We start from the raw sequence: 15,819 nt of genomic DNA on the forward strand, positions 1-15,819 counted from the left end.
TTGGATCTCTCTTTGGCTATCTCTTCTGCCAAATTCTGAATAGATTTTTCGTATCGTTTTTTGTCGGTCTCGTTTTTCGTTTTAAACGCGGAATTCGTCTTCAGCAATGTTTTCACATCCGTACCTATTGCTTCGACAAATTTCCTCACGATCGCCCATTGCGTTTTCTCGAATAATTCGCTCTGAATAAGGTTTCTAAAAATCGTGGTCTTTTATCATGCTAAAATTTTGATTATAAGCATCAGTCGAAACAACCCCCACCGTTTCTCTGCTATTACTGACGACAAATTACTGTCTTTTAGTGCGCTACTGACGATTTCCATCAAGTCAGTAATCGCCTCACAAGCCATGGTACAACTCTCGCAATGAGAAAGAGAGCCGGAAATTTGACAGCCGCTGGATTTTTTCCCCGATAGCGCAGCATCTTCGAGATGCTTTGTTTGTATCTGCAAAAACTACGACTTACAATCCAGATAAAACTTAACGATGAAATATTCTCGCACCATATTCCGGGTTAACGTTTCAGAAATGAACTTCAATTTTTCCCAGAGAGTTCGAATCACGCTCGCGAGACTCATACTCTGAGGTCTTTTGGATTTCGCAGCTCCGTCAAAGTATTCTTCGACGAAGGGATAACCGTCTATGAACTCTAAAACGAGGCGCAGGACGAAATGGAACCTTCAATAAAATGTTTATGTGGAAAAAGATGGAAAGTATTGAAGCGAAAAAAGATTTAAAATACTTTGCAAACCTATCGTACGCTATTTCTAGGAGCAGAATGTACATTTCGCCAGCGGTACCTCTGTGCTGATGCACAATTGCCATTGCGTTTACGTTTCTAGCAGATTTAGTCGGAAACCTCCAGGATAAATGATCGATCTTACCGATCCAGGAGGACATATCGTTCGCTACTGTTATCAGTTCTTTGATATCCTGAATGACGGATGTCACCAGCCATTTGTTCAATTTTGGCATGATGCGGTTCTTCCGGTATCCAATGTTCACTGGCAGAGGTAATGCGGTTTCAGGTAGAAATCTCGAAATTCAAGATTCTCTTTTCGCGGTGCCAATTGTACGGTATTAATGTTTGATCAACTGAAACTTCCGTGATCGCCATTTTTAACAGACAGCTCGCAGACGGTCGAAGAGATAAATGAAAATTACGCATATTTGTTTTTAGCAACTGTTCAATCGATTACTTCATGCGGTACAGACGTAATGTACAAGGTGGATGTACATCCTCAACACGGTACCTATTTCTCCTATTCGATATCCTGCACAGAGCAATACTATAATAGGAGATCACTTTTTGCGCTTTCTCTTATTCTTTTTCTTCTTCCGTGAACAACAATTGCTGCAACCCGTTGGCACTTCGTCCGATTCTTTGGATCCATTTGTCGCAGACATACTATTTTGGGTTCCAATGTTCGCAACGTCGACTGGGCCACCTCCTCTTCGTCCACTCTTCTTCGGTGGCTTAGCGAACGTCCTTGGCGGCATGAAGCCTTGCTCCTCATCGACTGACAGACGCTTATTATTGCTGTGTAAAATATCGAAGGATGAATACCAGTGAAAGTTCTGGATGAAATTAGTTTTCTGGTCGGTAGGATTCCACGCAAAATATCAAACCTCTTCTTAGAAGGCTTTTTCCCTCTGAGTCTGCCGAGACAAGCCGCGAATCTGTTCCGCAATAAAAGAGCGCAGCAACACGTCAAAGTCATGATCGTTCCGATTACCGCCAAAGCGGTGCTCAACGGGACTCTCAAACACGTGGAATTTTTTTCGTCAGCGGAAAAGTGGGATAAAATCTTTGGGAATTCCGGTTTAGTGCGGTTCTTGGTTTCCGGAGGCGCGGAGGCCGTGTGATTTTTAACGTTGGAACCCGCTGCGATATTCGTTGCTGTGGGTACCCCTCCCTGGACAGGTGGAGCGGGATGTCCGGGAGGATTTACGGGCGCTGCCGGACCTCCGGGTATCGGAGGTTCCGGATTCGCCAAGACCAAAGGTCGATCTTTGAACGAATCGAGACCGTGAATCCCATTCAGTCTACGAATATCTGGAATCGGGTTCGGAAGCAGCTGACGATGAAATTCCGGCGAGAAGCCTGCGGGAAAATATTTCATCTGGGTAGGCCCGAATATTCTGTCCATTTGAGCAGGCGACGAAGACGACATCGATTGTCTGACTCCCTCCTTTTTACCACCCCAAGAACTAGGAGATGATCGAATGGACTAATTGGTCTAAGAATATCTTATGTTATTTCCGTTGTAAAAATCACGTCTTTACTCGTATTCGATCGTTTCCGCAGCGCCCGATCGTTTCTTGAAAATCGACGGAGCCAGTAATTCGGCCAGGTCATTTCTGCCGATTTGGCGAAGTCGATTTCCCAGGGCCAAACGTATGTCCCTCCGATTAAAGCGAAGGTTTGTCGCCCAGCCCACAAGCTTCCGGAAGCAATCAATTCCATTGGAGGGATATTCGTGGGATCTTCCTGTTTCGAAAAATGGATATCTGCTCTTAGTGAGAATTATTTTCATCGAAGTCTTTACGCTGACCTTCGTGGTTAATTATGCTCTGGCATTCATTGGGAAGGAGACGCGTAGCAATGTACTGCAAAGTCTCCGCTTCGACGTCCGCGACGACGATCTGCGAATCGAAATTCAATTTGATAATTGAAATTAGTCTTATTTCGGTAAATAAATATGAATCGACGCACTTGCCTGTAGCAGAAAAAAGAATACGAGAAATAGGGAGCGGGCAGAAACGTTATCCGAAGATCTTTTCGCCTGGCATTTGATCATGATTTGCCGTATCAAAGACTATCAACGGTTTTTAAAATATATTCTTGAGGAAAAAATTGTGCCTCAAATAAATCGATGTACAAAAAAAATTCATCCCAAAGGATAAAATGTTTTATTGGTTATTAGACACATCGCGAAGTATCAAAAGACCAATAAACTGACGTTGACAAAAAAAGAAAGAACATTTCGCCTAAATTTTCAACGAAGCTGATATCGGTCATCAAATTGTCAATTGTTGGAATTTTTGACAGCATAATATGTGGTTATGCATATTTTATATACGAAATATTTTTTAGTATGAAATTTATACGCAATATTTATGTTCTTATAATTATTTTAAGGGTAAGAATTATTTTCGGGTGGTGTAATCTCGGTTGAACGGATATGAGGCATTTATTTTTTCTTTCTAAACTCTAGAATACACGTTTAGTCCAAAACTCAGCAGACTTTACTCTCGAAGAGTTGAAGCATATCTCGGGAAAATTAAACCCCATAGAGTGCATGCGGTTACTAGAGGCAATCTATTCAGCGACTCCGGGGAAAAATCATCGTAGCAAAGTAATCAGGGAAAATGCTGTGAGAAAATGGGATTTGAAACGAGCTTGTCTCGATGAATTGAAAACTTGGAACCGTCAGTTTCCTGGTGAGTTTCGATCATAGTCTTCGAAAATATGCGCCTCACATTTTCACTCCAACGTTTCGTAGATAAAAACGAACCAGGAGCTCGTGTTGTGATGATCCTGCATCTGAATGCACTTGGGAGATCAGACCTGGCAAATTGGATTCGTAAAAATGAGAAACTCATTCCAGTTTTTATCAACATAGTGCACAGCTCGAAATCAGTATCGCCGTCGTATGACAAAACTAACGGAGAAACTGATATCGTGGAATTTGAGCATAAAATCTTCAAGAGAGATTTATCAAAAAATAAACCTCGCTCAAAAAAACTATCTCAGGGGTTCCTCCAGCTGGGAAAAAAGAAGCGAAGTTTCAATCGAATCGATTCCGATGATCGCTCGACAATCGCAGCGTAAGAATTGACATTATGATATTCTTGAATTCTTGAATTCTTGAAATCGCTCACAATTCAATAACGCATCACAGTCTTACCGGGTCTACCAGCGGAACCGTAAAAAACGCACCGCAACAAAGTTCACTCGAAAATGGAAAACTTTCGGGATTCATATCGAAAAATTCGATGGTAATAATCGCGTCGGTGGGCATGGCGACGATTTTGATCCTCGGGATAATTTTCTTCTTATTCTGGAGGTCCGTGACGAATTCTCCCTGCCCCGGTAATCAAATCAGGTATAATCGATCAGCGTCAAATCGTTCGATGGAAAATTAGTACATCAATCGTCAGCTCGACCGAGTCACTGATTTTTTTTCCTTCAGCGAATGTTGCCATCATAGAAATCGTAAGTTAGAAAAAGGGCTGCAATGTATTCGATTTCCGGAGGATTCAGAAATCGAAGAATCGAAGTTTAAATGCAATAAGGCGTCCCAGATTTCCGTGGTAGACGTCGAAGGTGGTAGCTGTTGTCATTCCGTTGCCATCAGTAGTCGGAGAAGCTTTTCGGATCCGATTCTGTGCACGGAAAATATTACTCCTCGAATTTCGGTTGAAGGATTAAAAGTTCTGGAAGAGGAACCTGTTGAATCGGAAATAGAACCCGCTCTGCAAACTTCGTGCGAATGTCGTTCGTTGGAAGTTACTGATGTTTGCGGTGTGAAGCCGAAGAAGAAAAAAAAGAAAAAGAAAAAGAAAAAAGTCTGCGAGGTAAAAACGAACAAGGAAGAAACCAAGGGTGCCAAGAATTACCTAAAAATTATCCAAGATAAACTATTACGTAGACAGGGACGAAAGCAGAAGAAAAATTGCACGTGTGACATGAAGGAATTTCAGGATAAAATACTCAGGATTATTGATCAGGAATGCGGTACTTGCCAATGCTGCAATTGCACACCCGAATGGGAGCAAGATGGTAAGAGATGAAAATGGTTCGTGATTAATTCGATTGAATTTTTTACTCCTGACAAATTATTCTTTATCGCTTCAAAGGCCTGAAGATCAAAAAAAGGCGATCGAATAAAAAACGTGAAGTATCCATAGATTCGGTCAAAGAATCAAGAATCAAAAACGTTGACAAGAAAGGCAGAATGAGGACGAAAAAAGTGAAAGAGAAGATTCCCCCGCCTTCGTCCTCAGATGAGGAATTAGTCTCCGTTTCAAATATCAATGAAAAACGTAAAAGGCACAAGTCGAAACGATCGGCCGAATAAACGAGATCACCCGACAAGAAAAACTCGAGTGGATTTTCTGACGGAATAAAACGATCGATGCCTGAAATACACGAGGGGCAAATGAGATCGCAACTGTCAAAAATTTCAATTTTTTCCCCCTCTGTTTATCGTGTGCGAGAAGACAGTTACGACCGATTGATGAAACAGTTTATTAAACTGTATGTCTCCGGACGATTCCCAAGCCCTTGGAACAGATTTTCACAGATTCATGTGACAGTATTTTCGGACGACTGGAATTGAGTTTTGAAATCAAACTTGAAGAATACAATGAAATGGCTCTCAAAGAACAGAACTGAGGAGCTCGGAAGAAAATGAAAAAAAGGTTGCATGAAATAGGAAGATTAGATCTCTCTGTGAGTATTTGTCAAAAAACCATGACACTGATCGTTGACGGTGATATACTATTTAATATCGTAAATATATTGCGGGGTTTTATAATGATTATTACAATAAATGGCGTATCAATTGCTCGAACATCCGCATCCCGATTGCGTTTGAGGATATCTATTTTTCTTGCTGCAAGGAAAGACGCCTTCGTTATTGTCCGTGTATCGACAGGCATGTTGGACACTTCGTTTGTCAGCTAAAGATCTGGAAGTTGGAACGTTGGAAATGAATAATATTTAGGCATAAGATGCCTGAAATAAAATCCGGAAATAATACGCACATGTATTGCGAAGGTTTGCGAAATTTTTTAAACAAGTAATGCACGCAGAGTAAGACAGCTGCGGTAGCGCTAACTGCGAGGGCGATGTATATCCAAATCATAGCGTCCAAAGTCGGATCAATCGATGACTCGTGATCAGGGAGAGCTCTGCTCGCGTAGATCGGTCTGAATAATCAGTAAATTGTGAAAATGTAACGATAATTAATGGATCGCTGTAACTAAATTTTGGAAAATGAGCAAGTGCGGATATTTTACTCACATCACCTGCATTTGCGCAGTCATTGACGAAGCGTCATTTGTTCCATTGTAATCACCGTCTCTGGAAAAGCACGACGGTCTTCCACCGCACAACCACCTTGCCAAGTCTTGTCTTTTCACTTGACGAAGAGTCCTCGATACGCGGGAAAAGTCTCTGTGATTTCTGGTGCTGGGATCTCGCCAATAATTTAATAGCATCGTTTCGCAGGGAGTTATTTGAGCGGATCTTGGTCTAACTTCCGTGATCTTCAGAAAGAATGATTAAAACTTTCAAACCCGTGGATCAGTGTCACCATGAGTTATCTACCTTGATTTCAGAATTCCTTCTTCGTCTCTTTTTGTATCCGTGATGCAACAGGTACAACAAACTGAGACATTCCCTCGGTTGCAACGTACTCGCGATGTAAGATATTTCGTCCTCGGTTACAGCTCGTCCTTCGAAAATCGAAGGACTTGATCATGAACTTTATAGGTGTACCTATGATGCGAGTATTATTATCAGCTTACTTTGCACATTCTTGAAGCCCCCCCTGAGTCTGTTTCTAGCCCCTGTTCTCCCATCCGATATCCAAGTGTGAGCATCAGATCCCCAAGGAATATTCGCCAGAATTATCAGAATGAGGATTTTAGATGCTATCCAAATTCGCATTGCGAGCGGAAACCACACAGATTGATTCAGTCGATATATTTGAAGGATATAAAGGCATCATCAAAAATACGTTGCAGCTGTATTTTCATCCCCCATTTCGGGAAACTGAAGGTTGACACTTGAAAGCTTATAAAATGCAGTTCTGCGTGAACAGAGATGATTTATTTTCGGTGCAACATATGACTTGAAGTTGAGATCGATCGATTGATGATTAATAAATTGGTGATGATCATCGGTAGTTGATCGCTGGATTGGATTTTTCCGAGGTTTAGGCGATGTCGCTTATAGTTCGCTGTATAATAGCAACTGTTTTTATATTTTACACAATTTTTGCGTTGATGTATTTTATCCTAATTTACGTTTCGACGAGAACTGCTATTTATTATTAAGGACATTGAAATGGGCTCAAAGTGAAGATGCGCTGGGTTAGAAAATCACGTTCCTGCTATCTCGTCATTCTCACATGGCTGCTGCAGGTGAAAATCGATAGCTGAAACCTCACTCTGAAATATAAGTGATCTAATCTTAAATATTCTTGAAAAAAAAAAAAAAAAAAAATCAAGGCTGGGCACGCACTCCACCAAATCCAATTACCAGAGTTAAATTTCATCTCGAACAATCTCGGACCTGATGAATGCCTGCATCTCTACAAATCGCTTCGACGTCAAGCATCACAGGTGAGCTAGAAATCAATATCATCGTTTTTCCGGGAATGAAAAATTTGAAAGAAAGGACATTTTCTCGTCAATCCTCAGCCACTGAATCCAGAGGCTTATAGATTTAGAGGGACGCCTGACTGCAAGAAATTGCTGACTTTCTGGCTCATAAATCCAAAAGATGAGCCGATTGACAAAGCCTATGATCACGTGCAGTTAACACTCAGGCAAATCGGAAGACCTGATCTAGCTCACTGGCTCGGACACAACGCAATACGCCAGAGGCAGTTAGCTGATGGAAAAAAGGGGCTTTTATTATCAAATACGAAGGGAAACACGCCGTACGTTTATGCGATTGGTAAATTCGGTATGCAGTGGATTTATTCGTCCGATAAGTTATGACATGATTTTTACATGAATCAGAATACGCTTGAAGGGAAGCGATCACATCGCTGGTGGCACACCTGCGAAAATAAATTCTGCAGGTGAAGAAGAAATGACGACAAATAGTTCAACGGAAACTGTGCTGCAAAAAGTGATGATCACACTGGCTGTGATATTGTCTATGACGACGCTTTGCTTATTCTGTTACAAATTCTTCTACACTCGAATGAGCGGTGGACATTTTAGCAATTTTAGGTACAAGTTTCTGAAAATTTAATAAACTTTTCGAGCCACCCCTTAATTCAGAACCCGTTCAGGAAGGAGTGTGACGAAGAATCCTGGCTCCAACAGGACCGACAACGTGGAGGAGGGACGAAATCTGCAGGTTCTGCGAATTTAACTGACGATGAACCGTACCTGTGGAATTCCGTCGATAATTTTAAGTGTAAATCTGTTTCGGCAATCAGATATTTGAAAAAGAAATTCAAGGTACATAAAGACGATTCCAGGGAAAAGCGATCTCGACAATTACGATTATTAATAGCACGATTACAGGTAATTCATACGGTTTAATTTTGAAGGAATAAATTAGTACCTGGAATCATCTTCTATGCGTATTTGCAGAGGACATGTCCTACTCAGAGGAAGGTAATTAATCTAAGCAAAAAGGAACAGCATCTTTTAAAGTCATTGACTGAGGCGGAGAAGCGTCAACTTCCGGCAAGCGATTCAGATATCAAATTTTTAGTGGCTTCTGATCGCGAAAAACGAAGACTTCTAATGCACGAAGGACGACGCGAGTTTCTAATCGGACTCAGAAAAAGGCTGGAGAGAATGGGAGCCGATGAAAAAAGGAACATAACGCTGAATGAGACGGAAAGAAATTTTATAAAAAAATTATCTTCCTCCGAGAGAATGCTTCTCCCGATCATGGATAAAGATTTAGAACTGCTGGTCAGTAGTCCCTTGGAGAAACGGCAAATTATGCTCAAACAAATGATTAATAAGTTTCTCGGAATTTCTCCCGAGGATAGGAGGTTTATCGAGCTTGATAACGTGGAAAAAAAATTTCTGAAGGAAATCGATGATTCGGATAAAGCTAAATTAGGGATTACTGATTCCGAACTACGGTTTCTCGTTGCTTCAAATTCTCAAAGAAATATTATGCAGCAGAGATTAGAATCGAGCGAGAGAGATAAGCGTGTCGGAAAAATACGGAAAAAATTGGCTGAGGTAAATTACGACGTTTCACGTCTCGAATTGTCGAAAAGTGAGCACAGTTCCTTCCTCAGTTTGAGTTCCTACGAACTCGCTAAACTCGGTCTTACGCAAGAACACCTGAGATACTACGCAGCCTCAGATTCCGAGAGAAAAGTCATATGGCCCTCACCCTCGCAGCATAGGAATCTGAGGTTGAACACTTTGCAGAATAAACTTTCGAAGTTACCTTGGAAGGACTGTAGCACTAGATTAACTTCCTCAGAGCATACGCTTCTAGCGAGTTTGACACCACGCGAGCAGGATAAGCTGCACATATCGGACTCTGAAAAGAATTTCATGCTCTCGACAGATTCCGAGAAGGAACTGATCCAAAGACAGCGAAAGATCGAGTCGCTGGAGGTGAAGATCAGAGATTTTAATACCGTTACTATGACGGAGAGTGAGAGGGGTTTGATTTTTTCATTATCCCCGTCAGAACTGGAGATGCTGAATATAGATTCGACAAACAAATCATCTTTGCTAGAGAATGAATCGCAAAAATCTCATTGTGATGGCATCAACCGGGAAATGATGATGAAATCATTGAAAGAAAAGATCGATAAAAATGGAAAAGTATATTTAAATGAAGATGAACGCATTCTCCTCAGCACTTTGACACCTTTCGAAATGGCAGCGATGCATTTATCGGCATCTCAGGTAGATTTTCTGCTATCAGGAGGTTCAAAGGACTCTGACCAACAAAGAAGAATGATGAAAATTGATATGATCAAAGACAGAATACACTACAAGGGCATCAGCGAAGTACAACTGACTAAATCTGAAAGGGATTTGATAGAATCTATGACTAATTGCGAGATCAATTCATCCCATTTAACTGCTTCCCAATTATCATTTTTGCTCAAAAAGAAATCCGAAAAAAAAATTGCTTATGAAGAGGAAAACTATGATCACTACTGCCACCCACAGGCTTCCAGTGCCCAAAATTGTCACAGTCATTCCCATTCTTGCAGTGCTCACTCAGAACATGAAACTCGAGTAAATTGTGGACAGAACCAAGCAGATTGTCGAAATAAAGTGCAGTTTAAGGAACCTAATATTTCCTGCTGTAGGCAAGCATTAGCTAAAGATTCAACTGACGATTCAGAGCTGAGTGAAAGCTATGACGAGTTGGGGATGCTGTTTTCACAACAGATGAAGCAGCAAGCACGACCATGTCAGCGAAAATATTGTCTTTTGGGAAGACATTTGAAAAAGGGAAGACAACACGATGAAAGACAGTGTCAAGTAAGGCACCATTACTGCAGAGGGTATCCTAGCGATCAACGACCATCCTGTAGCAGTGGTACTGTGTGTAAAGATACCTACAATGAATTTCATTTGATGCATGCAGCCCCACATGAGAAAAAAAAATTGACTTCTAGGATCTATGAAAGCAGAAAACAGTTCTTGCATCAACCCTGTCAAAGATGTCGAGGTGCTCCTGAGAATCGAATAATGGATTCATGACACGATAAGGACCTAAACTAGAACCAATAGTATGTAGTTAACTGTCGCAGATCGACTAAAATAACTAAATTTGTGTAGCTTTGGGGATTGAAATAGTCAAGGAGCAGGTAAAGAAGGAGATTTTAATAATGGTGGAAACAAACTGAATGAGTTTTATACAGAATTTTTTATTTCACGTGACACGTGTATCGCATGTTACTTCACTTCTTTGACTTGAAGACCTGTAAAATAAAAAGAAAATAGTTAGTGGATGATTCAGTCGATCTATTTAAGATTCTAAACAATCAGTCATATCATTTGGTACGCTCTCTCACCTGGCGGTAACGACTGCTTAAGTTTCTCTGCCTTTTCTTTGTCGGTGATAACAAGAGTATAGAGAAATCGAGAGCAACGTACTTTGAACTTCACATTCTCGGCATTCTTCTTTATTTTAACAGCTGCAAAGACCGAATTCAAGATTATTACAGCACTTAGAAGTAATTAAATACACCTTACACTAATCACTATGAAAATCATTTAAAAAGTGTTATTCATTGTGAAATTTTATGTTTGATTTGATGAAATTGTTGAAGGAGTAAATGTGCTAGTTGATTATCACCGCGAAGATATTGATTCACACGAACACCACATTGTTACCACTAACAACATCAAAATGTAAACAGATCGTGAATCTGGTAGACTTGACAGTTTAAAAAATTGATGAATTTCGACTCACACTTGGCATCCTTTCTTCTGGCTTTTAGAAGAAAGTCCTTGATTTCCTTGATTTCACGTGGCTGTAGAAATGAAGAAAAACCAAAACAGTTTAGTTGAGTGAATTTTAAGGTTATGCAAGTAATAAGGGTCCGACTATTGTTATACTGTAGTAATTGATATAAGATGACTATTGCCTCATAAAATTTTTTTCGAACTTAGATAAAGTTCTATTACAGTAAATAATAGTCAGAATTCTCAAATAACGAATACTGAACATTCGACTTACCATTTTGTTTGGTTATGTGGGGCACGGTCTGAGTGTCTGAAACAAAAGTAAAAACTGAATGAGTAAAGCACATGATGCCCGTAAATTATTACCAAAAATTGTAAATTAATTCTTCAAGAATATTCTTCCGCATTTAAAAATCTTCATACACAAGGGGTTTGAGTGATGGAACTGGATTTAAAATTTTGTAACGCAGAAGACGACTCACCGCAACAGACAGATGCCGGAAGAAAGAGTTGAAGCCCTGCGCGTTAAGGTGAAGTGAGTTATAAAATTTTTCAAACTATTCAAATTCTGACAACAAATTCTCAATTTATATAAGTCAAAAATATGATCCAATAATATCTAAATTGCTTTTCCATGCATTCTCAACTGGAGTTTGCATTTTACATCTTCCATAAGTTCATCTAACACAATTATACTGGCCCCTCACTTGGGTAACGTAGTTACGCTGTAGGAGGCGAAATTTTGCTGCGCCTGGCAATAGACAGCTCATTTAACATTATACCGACCAAGCAATTCAACCACGCTGCATGACCACTACTAGATTACATTGAATTACCAATGTTGAATATCACGTTCAATATATCTATAATATCACAACTCGAATGAAACGGAAAAATGTATGCCCAATTCTAATTTGAGAATAAACTTTAGTGCTTATCTCAGAACAACAACCCACGACCAAGACATGGGCCATTACAATAAATTGATCATTTTTAATAATTTTGATCGCCATCAAGCTGCATTAATCTTGTTGTTTCAAAAAGCAATGATTAAGCGATAACTCGAGTAATTCAATGGATAAGACAATTCAATCAGCACATAGAAATTGCTGAGCTTAAATTATGTTAAAGTCACATCATTGAGAGATTACGACTTCTTACGCCAAATTCGGAACAATTCAAATATAGATTCTTCGAATTTGTTTGATTTTTAGGTCGAAACTAAAGTCATTATAAAATTAGTTGTAGATTGCAGTACACTTTTCTGAAGTATTTTGACTTGAGCAACGAACATCTATCGCGTATAGGAATAAATTCCATAGAGATATCTTTGATTTTTCACTTTTCAAGGCGATAAATTGGTAATAACTAGATCAATGTTGTGAATGAATTATTTTAGTTTTCAGATTCATATTCCCCAGATCGGAAGACGTAGAAATCGCATTGAATACTCTTCAAAATAATTGTTGAATTCTGGCCCAAATTTTGAGAAAAATCTAAGGCTACAGACCGAGCATGTTTTATAGGCGAAACGTGAAGTATTAGCAATATTATTTCCAGGTAGCTTTTCTTGTGTATTTCTGAGTATAAAATACGAATAAGTCGATAAGATTAGGTAAGGAATGAATCCCATTAAGACATCCTCAGTTTTCCCATTTCGGGGCAATATATTGGCGATCATTCAGTCAATTTCAGGAATATTATTGAGTTATTAAGCTTCCAGATTTGAAACCTCAGATCAAAATACTATTTGAGAATGCCAAAAGAAACTATACAACAAAATGTCGAATTTCGGCTTAAATTTTGAGATGTGACTTATTTCTGATTATTAACGTTTTTTTTCGGTACAGCAGGAAAATGAGCAGCCTTGAAGCAACTTTGCCCAGCATCTGGAACACGAAACTTGTCGGTGCATCTACATAATTGTTCTGAATATTTTTCAACCGAATAAGAATACGTACATATTGATAATGTAGCAATGAATCCTGAACATTCTGATATAACTGGAATATTGATAGAATAAAGCCTCTAATCGTTAATTTGATCGTAACACTTTTAATGATTTGTCTAAGTAATAAAATGAAATAAATAAATCCACCATACACCGAATGATGTTCTGATATTTATTTTGCCCCTGACATTTATCAAACACGAAAGAACCCCCTTGAATTGGGAAGTTGTTTAAATCAACTTCATCGGAGACATTCTTTGATCGAATACACATGCAGGTATATGCTAAGTCGTGTGAGCAACTAATTGTGACTAGAGTCATGATCATACTCTCTGAGAGTAGGATTGAATACACATGATTGAAGGCATGCACGTGATGAGGCACATAGGGTCTCGGATTACCTCCTCGGTTTTTCTGTTCTTCTGATACCAAAAAAAATTCCGAAAGAGATTCCATACACAGGATCGAATGCACACACAGGATGAGGCACACGGTCTCGGAATACCTCCTCAGGATTTCTGTTCTCCTGATACAAAATTTTATTTCCGGCAAAAATTTTTATTTCCGAATTTGGAATACCTCCTCGGGTATCCTGTTCTCCTGATACCAAGAAAAAAAAAAAAAATTCCGAAAGAGATTCCATACACAGGATCGAATGCACACACAGGATGAGGCACCCGGTCTCGGAATACCTCCTCAGGATTTCTGTTCTCCTGATACAAAATTTTATTTTCGGCAAAAATTTTTATTTCCGAATTTGGAATACCTCCTCGGGTATCCTGTTCTCCTGATACAAAAAAAAAAAAAAATTTCGAAAGAGATTCCATACACACGATTGAATGCACACACAGGATGCGGCACCCGGTCTCGGAATACCTCCTCAGGATTTCTGTTCTCCTGATACAAAATTTTATTTCCGGCAAAAATTTTTATTTCCGAATTTGGAATACCTCCTCGGGTATCCTGTTCTCCTGATACCAAAAAAAAAAAAAAAAATTCCGAAAGAGATTCCATACACAGGATCGAATGCACACACAGGATGAGGCACCCGGTCTCGGAATACCTCCTCAGGATTTCTGTTCTCCTGATACAAAATTTTATTTTCGGCGAAAATTTTTATTTCCGAATTTGGAATACCTCCTCGGGTATCCTGTTCTCCTGATACCAAAAAAAAAAAAAAAAATTCCGAAAGAGATTCCATACACACGATTGAATGCACACACAGGATGCGGCACCCGGTCTCGGAATACCTCCTCAGGATTTCTGTTCTCCTGATACAAAATTTTATTTCCGGCAAAAATTTTTATTTCCGAATTTGGAATACCTCCTCGGGTATCCTGTTCTCCTGATACCAAAAAAAAAAAAAAAAAATCCCGAAAGAGATTCCATACACAGGATCGAATGCACACACAGGATGAGGCACCCGGTCTCGGAATACCTCCTCAGGATTTCTGTTCTCCTGATACAAAATTTTATTTTCGGCGGAAATTTTTATTTCCGAATTTGGAATACCTCCTCGGGTATCCTGTTCTCCTGATACCAAAAAAAAAAAAAAAAATTCCGAAAGAGATTCCATACACACGATTGAATGCACACACAGGATGAGGCACCCGGTCTCGGAATACCTCCTCAGGATTTCTGTTCTCCTGATACAAAATTTTATTTCCGGCGAAAATTTTTATTTCCGAATTTGGAATACCTCCTCGGGTATCCTGTTCTCCTGATACAAAAAAAAAAAAAAATTTCGAAAGAGATTCCATACACACGATTGAATGCACACACAGGATGCGGCACCCGGTCTCGGAATACCTCCTCAGGATTTCTGTTCTCCTGATACAAAATTTGATTTCTGGCAAAAATTTTTATTTCTGAATTTGGAATACCTCCACGGGTATCCTGTTCTCCTGATACCAAAAAAAAAAAAAAAATTTCGAAAGAGATTCCATACACACGATTGAATGCACACACAGGATGAGGCACCCGGTCTCGGAATACCTCCTCAGGATTTCTGTTCTCCTGATACAAAATTTGATTTCCGGCAAAAATTTTTATTTCCGAATTTGGAATACCTCCTCGGGTATCCTGTTCTCCTGATACCAAAAAAAAAAAAAAAAAATCCCGAAAGAGATTCCATACACAGGATCGAATGCACACACAGGATGAGGCACCCGGTCTCGGAATACCTCCTCAGGATTTCTGTTCTCCTGATACAAAATTTTATTTCCGGCGAAAATTTTTATTTCCGAATTTGGAATACCTCCTCGGGTATCCTGTTCTCCTGATACAAAAAAAAAAAAAAAAATTTCGAAAGAGATTCCATACACACGATTGAATGCACACACAGGATGCGGCACCCGGTCTCGGAATACCTCCTCAGGATTTCTGTTCTCCTGATACAAAATTTTATTTTCGGCAAAAATTTTTATTTCCGAATTTGGAATACCTCCTCGGGTATCCTGTTCTCCTGATACAAAAAAAAAAAAAAATTTCGAAAGAGATTCCATACACACGATTGAATGCACACACAGGATGCGGCACCCGGTCTCGGAATACCTCCTCAGGATTTCTGTTCTCCTGATACAAAATTTTATTTCCGGCAAAAATTTTTATTTCCGAATTTGGAATACCTCCTCGGGTATCCTGTTCTCCTGATACCAAAAAAAAAAAAAAAAATTCTGAAAGAGATTCCATACACACGATTGAATGCACACACA

General features: G+C 39.5%; 4 protein-coding genes across 5 annotated transcripts; 1 reads left to right on the top strand and 3 right to left on the bottom strand.

Moving 5' to 3' along the window:
* Positions 1 to 106: 106 nt before the first annotated feature.
* Positions 107 to 3,685, bottom strand: LOC125500377. Its single transcript, XM_048653204.1, has 2 exons — positions 1,630 to 3,685; positions 107 to 1,540 (listed from the first exon to the last, which is right to left on the bottom strand). Exons 1-2 carry the CDS (start codon positions 2,172 to 2,174, stop codon positions 1,303 to 1,305), a joined length of 783 nt encoding a protein of 260 aa, XP_048509161.1. The 5' UTR covers positions 2,175 to 3,685; the 3' UTR covers positions 107 to 1,302.
* A 1,416-nt stretch (positions 3,686 to 5,101) lies between these two features.
* On the bottom strand, positions 5,102 to 6,462 carry LOC125500222. Its single transcript, XM_048652110.1, has 4 exons — positions 6,338 to 6,462; positions 6,032 to 6,276; positions 5,773 to 5,937; positions 5,102 to 5,696 (listed from the first exon to the last, which is right to left on the bottom strand). Exons 2-4 carry the CDS (start codon positions 6,226 to 6,228, stop codon positions 5,567 to 5,569), a joined length of 492 nt encoding a protein of 163 aa, XP_048508067.1. The 5' UTR covers positions 6,229 to 6,276; positions 6,338 to 6,462; the 3' UTR covers positions 5,102 to 5,566.
* Positions 6,463 to 8,050: 1,588 nt separating this feature from the next.
* On the top strand, positions 8,051 to 10,458 carry LOC125500221. The gene has a single exon (XM_048652109.1). It carries the CDS (start codon positions 8,500 to 8,502, stop codon positions 10,444 to 10,446), a length of 1,947 nt encoding a protein of 648 aa, XP_048508066.1. The 5' UTR covers positions 8,051 to 8,499; the 3' UTR covers positions 10,447 to 10,458.
* A 135-nt stretch (positions 10,459 to 10,593) lies between these two features.
* On the bottom strand, positions 10,594 to 11,701 carry LOC105687686 (60S ribosomal protein L38). Of its 2 annotated transcripts, none has more exons than XM_012403509.3 (5): positions 11,637 to 11,701; positions 11,429 to 11,464; positions 11,162 to 11,222; positions 10,761 to 10,883; positions 10,594 to 10,667 (listed from the first exon to the last, which is right to left on the bottom strand). In XM_012403509.3, exons 2-5 carry the CDS (start codon positions 11,429 to 11,431, stop codon positions 10,642 to 10,644), a joined length of 213 nt encoding a protein of 70 aa, XP_012258932.1. In that variant the 5' UTR covers positions 11,432 to 11,464; positions 11,637 to 11,701; the 3' UTR covers positions 10,594 to 10,641. The 2 variants fall into 2 exon arrangements, with proteins under 2 accessions (XP_012258932.1, XP_012258933.1); XM_012403510.2 differs by having other exon boundaries at positions 11,578 to 11,661.
* Positions 11,702 to 15,819: the final 4,118 nt, after the last annotated feature.

Source organism: Athalia rosae, chromosome 3, assembly GCF_917208135.1.
Source record: "Athalia rosae chromosome 3, iyAthRosa1.1, whole genome shotgun sequence".
Taxonomy (NCBI): Eukaryota; Metazoa; Arthropoda; class Insecta; order Hymenoptera; family Athaliidae; genus Athalia; species Athalia rosae.

Excerpts from the sequence above, each read along its gene's own strand:
- LOC125500377 (XM_048653204.1), bottom strand. The coding sequence starts at position 2,174 with ATGTCGTCTTCGTCGCCTGCTCAAATGGACAGAATATTCGGGCCTACC. Across the intron at positions 1,541-1,629 it reads AAAAAGCCTTCTAAGAAGAG|CAATAATAAGCGTCTGTCAG; the intron begins GTTTGATATTTT and ends TATTTTACACAG.
- LOC125500222 (XM_048652110.1), bottom strand. The coding sequence starts at position 6,228 with ATGCTATTAAATTATTGGCGAGATCCCAGCACCAGAAATCACAGAGAC. Across the intron at positions 5,938-6,031 it reads ACTGCGCAAATGCAGGTGAT|ACCGATCTACGCGAGCAGAG; the intron begins GTGAGTAAAATA and ends CTGATTATTCAG. Across the intron at positions 5,697-5,772 it reads CGCAAACCTTCGCAATACAT|ATCTTTAGCTGACAAACGAA; the intron begins GTGCGTATTATT and ends TCCAACTTCCAG.
- LOC125500221 (XM_048652109.1), top strand. The coding sequence starts at position 8,500 with ATGCACGAAGGACGACGCGAGTTTCTAATCGGACTCAGAAAAAGGCTG.
- LOC105687686 (XM_012403509.3), bottom strand. Across the intron at positions 10,884-11,161 it reads CAGAAGAAAGGATGCCAAGT|CTGTTAAAATAAAGAAGAAT; the intron begins GTGAGTCGAAAT and ends CGGTCTTTGCAG. Across the intron at positions 10,668-10,760 it reads TAAGCAGTCGTTACCGCCAG|GTCTTCAAGTCAAAGAAGTG; the intron begins GTGAGAGAGCGT and ends TTTATTTTACAG.